Below are 12142 nucleotides of genomic sequence, written 5' to 3' on the forward strand. Positions count from 1 at the left end.
TCATAGATCGAGATCAGAGTTACTGCAGTCAAAAACCAGTCGAGCAAGACTTCTCCTGGTTGAGCTAGGAAACTTGAGCTTTCCAGATTCTTAGGTTGAATATGACTGCCATACCCTTACACAGTGAGTTTTGTAGTTTTAAGTTGTTAAATCCCATCTCAACAATTCCGTAATTGTCTAGAAGTGCTATGGTGATAATTACATACGTCTTTTTCAGGTGATGAGAATTTTCCAGTATAATGGTGGTCACAGTAGGGAGATTTATCATACAAAGAGAATGCAAATCACACTTTCCACTTTCTTAACAATTTGGCTGTTGTAGTTTGACAGAATAAAATGTAAATATATCTTTTTTACTTTAGGGATCGTTGAACCTGTTGTTTCTCTTCTCCTTTCTTGTAGGGTGTTATGTGTCAAGTACAGCTGTGATGCTAGTTATGTTATTTCTGGGAGTGATGACACTAATCTTAGGCTTTGGAAAGCTAAAGCATCAGAACAACTGGGTGTTGTAAGACATATCTTCCTTTCCTCATGTCTCGATTGTTGCCTTGGCATCTTAAACATGTGTTTTCGATTCTCTATATAGATTGTCTGTAGTGTAAAGGATTTTGTTTTGTTATCCTGCAGCTTCTTCCAAGGGAAAAGAAAAGGCACGAATATCTTGAAGCTGTCAAGAATCGCTACAAGCACCTCGCTGAAGTCAAGTGTATAGTGAGGTATAGAAGGATACATGAATTTAGAAGCTTATTGGGTCTGCAGATTTTATTTACATATATAAATATCTACGTTTGTATGGGTTCTATTACTTCTATAAAAGATAACACAAGTATGCTTGTCTCATTGTGTATCATAAGACCATTTCATGATTCTGAGGCCGAAGGTAACAAGCATGAAATTAAGTATAGTTTTCCCCGTATAGAGGTGTGCTGAAAGCCTGTTGTTGTTATGTGTCCGTAATCTGTATTATAAATTTCTAGCGGATTATTTATCATGACCCAATTGAAGAAATACTGTTAAAAGCTAAAAGTTTATATATGGCACTACTCCCAAGTATGTGATTTTTTTGCACATCATTTTTTATAATATGGGTTATGAATAGGTTTGTTTGAATTTTCTGGTTAGAGATATGGTCCCTAATTTTGCAATTGTTGCATATGGTGTTTCTGCAGGCACCGCCATCTGCCGAAAGCAATATACAAGACAACTGCTCTCCGGCGTACAATGATGGAAGCAGAACGCAGGAGAGAAGAGAAGAGGAAAGCTCACAGTGCCCCAGGAGACTCTACATCAAAGCCATTACGGCAGAGAAGAATTGTGCGTGTTGAGGAGTGAGTTATACAGGGAGGTGCATGCTGGTAGTCAACTGCTACAGCAAAGGATGACCTTTCACACTCAAGTTTCCTTGCAAGTTTACAGCATGGTTCATTCCTTCGGTTAGTGACTTCCCAATCACAGAAAATCTTGACTTGCGGAATGTCTGGGGCATTTGGCTTTGTATTTACCTAAAATTTTGCAGAAATGTGTGATGGCTTTGCCATTGTACTATTAAGCTTCTTGTAACTGTAGATCATATAACAGTTGAATTATTATGTAGAAATTAGGTACTCTGGCTATTTTTCTTTAGTCCTGTGACAAAAGTATGGATGCTAGTGATATCACCGTCTGCAGTACTATGTGCCCCAAGCTCATCCACAGCACTCCCAATGGAAGACTAAGAATCATTTCTTGACAATCTTATGCTGGAATCATAACTTAACAGAGAAAATTTCCTCCCAAATCCTTCAGGTCTCCCAGGAAAGCTTTTCTCAAACCCATTAGTCGGGGTTCTGTCGCCTACATCAGGAGAAGATGAGCCAGTCATGAGACTTTCTCTATGACTCCAACTCCTGGTTAACTTAAGGCTTCTAGAACTTGAGATATCTACATTCTGCTGTTCGCACATCTTGCATCCTACTACTCTCTCTAGCTGCATCCATAGGGGTTGTTTCTTGACCAGCTACACTTGTATCCCTATCTAATGTCAAGGAGAATGTTCCTTCATTACCAACGGTCGATGAGGAAAGGGATCCATGGTTCTTGTCCCTGCTTGACTCTTCCATTTCAATACAGCGAACCTCTTTGCAATAGTCATCCGTGTTTTGTGTAGCTCCTTCGGCAGTATCCTCTAGACTCTGGTCTTCAGAGTTCTCTGGAAGCTGGGTGTATGACTCCACAGGAGTGCTCTCACCGTCTCTGTCTGCAAAATATGGATTACTGAACCTTCTGACGCCATTCGAATAATGAGGATTGGCAATGCCTGATGACTGTGATACTGAATATTCATCATCTGACATATCCCGGGATTGCCATTTAGGACTATCTGTAGTCTGTTAAGCAAGAGTTAGAAGAATACGGGCATTATCATGTAATGAAACCACATGATAGAGGGCGATATGATCTTGAGTCATTATCATTTCCAACCATCTTCAATAAGTCCTCAACCAATGATTGAGCAAGATCTCGTTGCTTTTTTCAGCTCTCTAATTTCAATTGAAAGGTACAAGGCACGTCTCATTGCCAAAGGTTATAGTCAAGTGGCCGGAATTGATTATAGGGAGACCTTTGCACTAGTAGCAAAGCTCACCACCGTACGAGTTCTACTTAGCCTTGCAGCTCTCAAAGGATGGCATTTGCACCAACTTGATGTCAACAATGCTTTCTTGAATGGGGATCTTACTGAAGAAGTGTATATGCATTTTCCTCCGGTTTCGGATGAAAGGGGGAGACAAAGGTGTGTAAATTGCATAAGAGTTTATATGTGTCAGGACCCACCCCGAATTTCACCTTGAAACCTGAGGTAAGTCCTGCGGGGTCCACCTCCAAGGAAAATTTATCGAAAATTCGGCATAATCTACCTTTAAAATGGACAACCTTTACTTGAAAAATCCTAAATAACACTTCTATTATCAATCATCCATCCTCAACTCCTAGAGCCTTCCTGCTCCCCAAGTTCATCACATCTTCCAATATAACAATTTCTCATCTAAAATAATTCCACAACCAACAACAGACAATTAATAATTTACTACTGGACTTTCAGAGCATATTTAAAGATGAACGAAAAACAATGAATAAAGAATGAGTGTGTCACACCCTAATTTTTGAATGATATTTTTCAAAAATTTGGGCATGATATATCTCAAAAATAAGACTTCATAACCTGCTCAACAAATCTCAAACTAAACTTAAATGTTGGAAGTGTAAATATCAACAAAACTCATCGACTGAGTTAAACATTACATCTCCTTATTTACAACAACTTGAAAAGTCTAGTAAAAATGAAGACCCTCACATGAGCTTAAAAACAAACTGTCATAATATACAAATAAAACGTACATCATCTAAAACCCAGCCACTATGTCTCTGCCTCAACCCTGTTGATCATCACCTGCATGTCTAACCCTTACACCATGAATTGGTGCACCGGGTTGTAAACAACAAAACTGGTAAGCTAAAAAGCCCGTATGAGTACTCCCAAAAATAACTCAACCCAACATCACATAAAACCGGTAATTCCTGCTTTAGAACTTAGTTCATGAATCGCCTCAAAACAATAAAATTCAAAAGAGAGTAAATAAGAAAACACAACAATTCACCAAACAATCAAAATCATAAGTGAATCCTGCAAAACGGATAGTTCAAGAATTCCACTAAAAATCACACAAATAAGATTAAAGAATCTCCTGCATTAAGCATAGTTCAGGATATACTCAAAACAAGGAATTTAATTGACAACAATTAAGAACAATGTTAAAACCACATAACCAATACTTTTACAAATATACATGTACCCATGAGTCCCAGATACCAATAAGGTATCTCCCATAACCTATAACAAACACATGTACTCATGAATCCCAGATATTAATAAATACCTCTCATGACCTACAACAATAATTTATGTACTCATGGGTCATAGATACCTTCAGATACCTCCTATGACCTACACCGACAGACAGACTAGAGCTTTATTTTTAACCGTAACCAATCACCCGGCCAAAGGCTTGGAACTCAGTTTGACTGTCCAATATCAAATCACAAAATAATAATAGCATTATAACCGTAACCAATCACCCGATTAAAGGCTTGGAACCTGGTTTGACTATTTAAACAATAAATCACAATAGAGTAGAATCATCATAACCGTAACCAATCACCCGATTAAAGGCTTGGAACCCAGTTTGACTATCTAAATCACAAATCACAATATAATAAAATCATCATCAATCAACACAAGGAGCACATCATAAAAATTATATTATTCCACATAAATATATTTATACGAACAAACATAGATATCTCCACAAGAATAATCTATCAATAGACAAAAACATTATGATCACATGAACCTTAATAATAATCATATAATAGGAAAACTTGTTTTAATTTACTTATGAGCCGTTGGCGATCAAACTCATATATTTTAAAACAAACAAAAAACATAATTTTTTTTTAAAATTATAATCATCATAATCATCATCATCATCATCATCATCATTTTATCATCATCACAATTATCATCATAATCATCATCACAATCATCATCATCATAATCATTATCATCATCACAACCATCATCATAATCATCATCATAATTATCATCATATTGACCATAATTAATTGGCCCCAAAGTGAACCTTGGTGAGATTTACTCACCTAAAAATTCTCGCTGTATCTTCACAATAAACTCAAGAGCCAAGCTCAAATCAATTCCACAAGCTACCTAATTAACACAATTGATAGCCTTTAGCACCTTCGGATTAAAGGATAATAAAACACCCTCAAACTAAACCTTAGCCCAAAATAGGACAACCTTCCAAGGTCGTCGAATTTAACGACCCAAAACTACTGCTTCTAACTCCCAAACTAGAAACTCAAAACCTTGAATAAGTCTACGATTTAAACCTAGAGACTAGCATGCAATCCTTACTCAAAACCTAGAGTTTCCACAACTCAACAAGCTCACCATAACAAGAATTAGCCAACCAGAGAATTTAGGGCTAAAACCACTGTCGGACGCACTGCCATAGGCCCCACGCGCCACCACCAACTTCAAAATTTGAACAAACTCCTAACAGCAAACTTGTAGATCACAACAAAAGGAACACTTTTTATATCTGAAACTAAGTTCGATTCACCCTTGAACTGTCCCAAACCACCACCAAAAGCTCGTGCCTCAAATCTACAAATCCGGGTATGAAAACTCAAAACTGAGTTGATTGGTTTGCACAGCCATACAGAAATGAAAAAGAGGAGCAAAACTCACCTAGTGTTGCACCTCGTCGCCGCCGTAAACGGCGGTTCCAACCGGTGACGCGTCAACAGTGGCGTTGGGCCTAGCTACGCCACCTACGTTAGTCGACGGCCTTGAAGACTAGCACATTTGTGTAGGGGAGGTCAGTGTAAACCTATAGGAACCGACGGCGTCTCGATTGGTGGCCGGAAAAAGAGGAACCTCCGGCGAAACTGCAGCAGCTCCTCCGCCTCGTGGCGGCTTCTAGGCTACGCGACAACGAGCGGCGCTGCCCTAGGAATGGAGAGGAACAACGTGCGAACCGAACGGGATCGACGACATCCAATTTGGTGGCCGGATGGCCGAGTTCCATGCCGAAGAAAGTTGAGGTACGCGAACGGTCGGGAGAGAGGAGAGAGAAAGCTGGTCTGCAATATTCTAGGGTTTCCAAAAATAAAACCCATCATTTTCTATTTATATACCTTCTAAAATCGGAAACTAACTTCCTCTGACTGTAACTTTTTCATACGACCTCTGTTTTACGCATGTCACGTGTCTACGAACTTGTATCGCCAAACTCTACAACTTTCATGAAGGAAGTTTTTGAAAATAACTTACGATAAGAAAGTCAACTTTTGGCTTCTGAAAAGTCAAGGCTCCTTAATAAATTTGACTCCCGAAACTTCAATTTTGCACCAACGAATAAGAATTTCCCACAAAAAATCCTTCACTAATTTCAGAAATAAAACAAGAAAATTGATATGAAAATCTGGGGTATTACAGAGCGGAAGTAGCCTCTGACTATGCCTCAACTCCATATACGCTCAACCTCAATTGAACTTAGCCTGCAAACTGGGCATTTAAAACCAAAGGGTCCAGGGGAAAGTAATTTAAAAACGTTAGAGTGAGTGGACAAAAATAAATTAAATAATTTAACAAAATGTCAATTAAATACTTTCCCACATTTATTCTTTAAAATCTCGCTGCACGCAACTTTGATATAATATTTAACATTAAAACCAGGATTCCATAAAAAAAATAGACAAACCAACCCCGTTGGTTAATCAAATACGAAAATCTCGTAAGTAGAGATAAACCAGCCCCGCTGGTTAATCAATTATATAACTGAGAAAAAAATAAATTAAGGGGAAGAGTTATCACCATGTAGAAGGAGCCTCCAAGGCTCGGGTCGATGTCTCCCAGGCTATAATAGCATCCCACGCTAAACGCTCAACTCACATATGATGAGGACTGATAATAAGCGTCCCACACTAAACGCTCAACTCACATATGGTAAGGACCGCTAATAAAACTAGCTAGTAAATAAAATATAAGCGACCCTATATTATGGTGACTAAAACTATACGAAAATACTTAAATCCAATAAACTTCCCTAAGATCATACGAATGGTACGGTTCCCAACCGTACTTGAAAATTATCATGAGAAATTAAAATAAACTCAATGAGGTGTTTCACACGTCAAAATATTCTCAAAACCATAATATAAGCAAAATTTAATTAACAAGTAAAAATCATAATTAATATCTCAATCCAAAATTCTCGCTAAAACATTCTCAAGGTCAAGATCAATATTCCATCAATAATTTCGAAAATTATAAATAGCGAACTACCAAAAATCTCATTTTCGGAAATCTTTTATAAATCTCAAAGTCCACCATTAAAACAATCACAATGAAATCCGGAATTTATAAAAATATCCAAACTCAAATATCAAATTAATAATCCGAGCTCAAATCCATAAATCATAACCAACCGTTAATCAATGCTTCAAACTCAAATAATTTCCAAGATCATCTCATAACCGAAAATATAATATAAGCTCGGAAAATAAAATAATAAATTATAAAATCTTGCATGCATATTTATTTAAAATCAAAATGTCCACTCACAAATTTAGGCATAAGCCCGACGATATCCGAATTACCACTCAAGCAAGATTCCCTTCGTATCCTGGCACAATAACCATGCTTAGAACCAAACTTTAATTCCAGAAAATAAATACTTAAATATAAACATCAAAACTCTGCCGCTTAACTCACTGCCCTTACTGGGGTTAAGCTCACCGGATTTCCACCAAACTCCATCACAACCTTAATTTATCAATTCTAACATTCTAGAATAAATACCAAGGAAATCTAACGGCCGGATTTTCATTCTAACAACCACCACAATCCTTAACCATAGAAAAATCTCAAACCTTATCAAAACTCCTCCAAAAATTCCAAACTTTACTTCATTAAACTCCTCTCATGAAAACAGACTCAACAACATGAAAAAAAACTACCCCAAATGGGTGGCGCCGCCAGCAACCGTACTCCGGCGACCTCCAATGCTTCCCAAATTTTAACACAACACTCCTCTCAACCCGCACAACAACTTCCTTAACTAGCACAAAATCCAATTCTAAGCCTAACTAGGGTAATCGAACCAAAACCTTAAATTGAGCCCTAGAACTTCAATTATACATTTCTCCTTACCAAGATCGAATTGAGCCTATTCTTTTTGAGGGATTACTAACCTTTATGAGAGCTACAAGATGAGCCAAGAATCATGAGCTATGGTGGCCGGAGGAGAGATTTCCGGCGAGTGGACAGTCAGGCGTTTCGGGCGGGATTTCTCTCGTCCGGCGGCGTCATAGACCCGGTCACCGGCCCAGGAAGGAAGAGGAGGCAACGGGGGTCCGAACGGGACCTGTCCGGCGATCTCTGGTGGCCGGACTACGGTGGGTGAAGGTAGTGAATCCAGCAGGTCGAGAAGATTCGAGAGAGAAGGGAGGAGAGAGAGAGAGAGAGAGAGAGTGTGTGGGTGTTAGGCTTCTCCACATCCTACTCGGTCCAAACTTAAACACCAAAAAATAAAGCCTTAAAAATTTTACCCATTTACCAACTAATGTTTACCCTTTTTTATCTGATAACTTTTACATGCTATCTCCGATTTAAGCATGCCACGTGTCCACGAACACCGTTTAACATCCTCTACGACTTTCATGAGGAAAGTTTTCCCAAATTTTAGACCCAGGAAAAAGTCAACTTTTGGAGCCTTAAATAGTAAACGGTTACTCAAAACGGTGAAAGCCAAAGTAATACCAAAAGTAAATAACCGTAATTTAATTTAAGAACTGGGATGTGACAATATGGTTTAAAGCAAGCTTCAAGACAATGGTTCATCAAACTTTCTGGTGCGCTAAAGGCTACTGGCTTTGCTCAGTCTTGGGCCAATTATTCTTTATTTGTGCGGTTCAAATCCGGGAAATTTACTGCTTTGCTGGTTTATGTGGACGATGTGATTTTAGCAGGCAACTGCCTAGAGGACATTGAAGCAACAAAATCGTTCCTCTCCAGCAGATTCAAATTAAAAGACCTTGGAAAGCTAAAATATTTCCTCGGTATTGAAGTGGCAAGATCAAAGAAAGGAATTGTGCTTTGTCAACGCAAGTATGCACTTGAGGTACTTGAAGATGCAGGATATCTCGGCAGTAAACCTTGTAAGGTTCCTGTTGATCAGAATATTTCTCTTACACAAGCAAATGGTGAGCTATTACAAGATCCACCACAGTACAAAAGGCTTGTGAGCCGTTTGATTTATTTAACCATTACACGGCCTGATTTGGCGTATGCTGTACATATCTTGAGCCAATTTATGAACCAACCACGGCAGCCACACCTGAATGCTGCTCATCAGGTCTTGCGCTATATCAAGTACAGCCCCGATCAAGGGATTCTGCTTCCATCATCAAGTAATCTTGAATTAACAGCTTTCTGTGACGCTAACTGGGCACGATGTAAGGACACTAGGTGTTCCATAACTGGATATTGCATCATGCTTGGTCGGGCACCAATATCATGGAGAACCAAGAAGCAAGGAACGGTGTCTCGCTCAAGTGCAGAGGCTGAATATCGCTCCATGGCTTCCACGTGTTGTGACGCAACATGGCTGAGAAATATTTTGCATGACCTTCATGTTCGACAACTAGCTCCTACTAGATTGTTTTGTGACAACCAGGCAACTATTCACATAGCTAATAACCCGATTTTTTATGAACAAACGAAGCACATTGTGATAGATTGCCACGTTGTGCGAGAGAAGATCCAAAATGGAGTAGTTTGAACAGTACACATTAGGACAAAAGACCAACCTGCCGACGTGTTTACCAAGCCCTTGAGCACCATACAGTTTGGATTGCTTCTTAACAAGTTAGGTGTAATCAACATACACTCTAACTTGAGGGGGAGTATTGAAGCAAGTAATTAGTTGTGTATCTTTACCCTTATTGTTGTAGCAATGTTTCCTTGTAGAAGTAGATTGCCTTATACAACCCATCTAGGGTTTCTGATTGTAACAGCCTATATAAAGGCATTGTAATGTTTCCGGCAGAGAGTGTGAATAATACAACCACAGTTCAAAACTCTTTACATCTGCACACCAACAGATGTGATGCTTTAGTTTAAATGCATTTAAATTTACATGGCCATATGTGAACTAATGACAATTAGACCTAAGATCAGTACATTATTCAAAGAAACCCAGTTCATGATGTATCAAGAGGAGCTGCAATCTTGACAATGATATATTTTGCATGGGAATGGAAACTTCTACTACTTTACAAGTAGGTCTGATGCTTTAGTTTAAGATGCATTTGAATTTAAATGGACATATGTGAATCTAATGCCTCGAACCCAATGAGACCTAAGATGAGTACATGATTCAAAGAAACCCAGTTCATGATATATCAAGAGGAGAAGTAATCTTCACATTGGTATTTTGAATCGGAATGGAAACTTCTACTGGTTTACAAGAATATCGTACGTGGTGGTGTACAGGATTTATGAATATGCCGATGAAAAATTTGCCAGAGAAAGCATGTCCAAATTCCCATAATATACATGTGTATGTTAGTGAAACTTAGGAGCAGAATTCCACATATGCGAAATGTATATTTTGAATTGGAATGAAAACTTTACTGCTTTACAAGAATGTTAAGAATATTACTATGAAAAATTTGCCAGAGAAAGCATGTCCAAGTTTCCCAATATGAACATTGATAGGATTCATGGGTTATTGCATTTGAAAGAGCAGAAACAAAAAGGAAAACGCAGTGGAGAGCTGAATAACTACATCGTATTCTCTTGATGGTGTGAACAGTGTATAAAGCAAGGTTTTATAGATAGGATGATAAAAAGAAAGACATAAATACCTTTATACTCTTAACCCCCCCATATGCTTGGTAACAAACATAATGGTTGGTACAAAGCAATCAACTAACACATTACATGATGTGTAGAACATTATTACAAGATTCCAAAAACCCAATAACCAAGCATCTCTAAGATCAAGTTGGCTTGTTGGTTGTGGCAACAAATGAGGAAGCATAAAGGGGGATAGCAACCGCAGCAGTGCAACAAACAAACTTCAATATGTGAAAAACTGAAAATTCTTCTTCTTGAACTCTGAAACTCTGAAATTTTTTTTGAAATTGTTGACTTTGCATACTGAAAATGTGTGATTAATATCTCAACACGGTCCCGCACATGTGGCTAATTTTCAAACGTAACACGTGGACAACATTTGCGATGACATACGGAGTTCGTATGGCCATTTAGGCTTCACACGTGGACGTGGGTAACCCGCTCTGATACTATAATAAGATTCATGGATTATTGAATTGAAATGAGCAAAACTGAAAAGTAAAGAACGCAGAAAAGGTTTTGGACTACATCTTTAATTTGTATTTCTGATGATAAGGTGAACAGTACAACATAATCTTAATTTATATATGCAATAAGTATTACAATTCAATGACCAAACTACCCTTGCGACACAATATTGCTATACTGTTAACACTAAGCTGCTCCGAGAAAGTCGGAGACGCCTTCATTCTTTTTTCAATAATTAAAATTCAATTTGTCTAATGATACCATTCAAGTAACAAAAGGAGTTTATGTATTACCCTAAAATATTTATATTGGAATTAGTCTTATAGCCTCTCATCTATTGTTCTTCGCTTCTTCAATAACAATTTAAGAAAATAAAAGAAAAAAACCACACCTCCCCGTTTTACAATCCACAATCTATTTTATCTCTATATTTCTTTACTAATGTAAGTCGTTGTTTTTTATGATAATTTTTTACTAAAAAGAAAAAGAGGGATTGTAAACTTCATTTCTTAAGTTATTTTTTTTTTTTTTTTTTTTGAAGCTAACTAACAAACTTTAGTAAGTAGGAATAAACTTATTAACAGTTACATCATAAATACAATAAAATGTTATTATTTTTTTAAAAATAAATAAAATAAAACGACACAGAATTAAAAACAATAAAACATACGAAATGGAGTATCACGTAATTGACTTAACCAAAAGCTAGGGCAGTAAAATTGAAATAATGCGATGTGGAACAATGGAAGTGATAGAAATATGTAGGAAACTAATCGCTCCACCTTAACTCACCGTCTCACTGTTAGGCTGTTGGGGTTGTTTTGGCCGACCTTTGTTCTCACACAGTTTTACACTTGATTTCTAATTACGATCGACTACAGAAATAGAATTCAATGGCCTAAAAACAACCCACAAAACTGTTTGCCTAGCATGTAAACTGTGTTCATATATTACAGATCAAATACGTAGCAAGGAATTGAAATTGCTTCTGATAGAAGCACTTCACCTACCCAACTACACACAACTCTTGACTTCTATACACCCCCACCTTCCTACCCAGATTCTAGTATTGCCCCCTGAAATTCTTTTAAAACCATTTGAGACCAACTCCACCCACCAACCTTCTACACCTATATAAAACCCTTTTTCCTTTTTCCTTTCTCATATTCACAATCCTCATTCCAGTTGTACCAT

At 37.7% G+C, this 12142-nt stretch overlaps 1 protein-coding gene across 1 annotated transcript in view; it reads left to right on the forward strand.

Annotated features, from left to right (window-relative positions):
- Positions 1-1332, forward strand: part of LOC101296012 (DDB1- and CUL4-associated factor 13-like) — a 17129-nt gene extending 15797 nt beyond the window's left edge. Inside the window, exons 8-10 of the mRNA XM_004301349.1 lie at positions 401-508; positions 628-716; positions 1170-1332. Of these exons, the coding sequence (XP_004301397.1) occupies positions 401-508; positions 628-716; positions 1170-1332 (360 nt within the window). The remainder of the gene's footprint in view (positions 1-400; positions 509-627; positions 717-1169) is intronic.
- Positions 1333-12142: the final 10810 nt, after the last annotated feature.

Source organism: Fragaria vesca, linkage group LG5 (genome assembly GCF_000184155.1).
Source record: "Fragaria vesca subsp. vesca linkage group LG5, FraVesHawaii_1.0, whole genome shotgun sequence".
Lineage (NCBI taxonomy): Eukaryota > Viridiplantae > Streptophyta > Magnoliopsida > Rosales > Rosaceae > Fragaria > Fragaria vesca.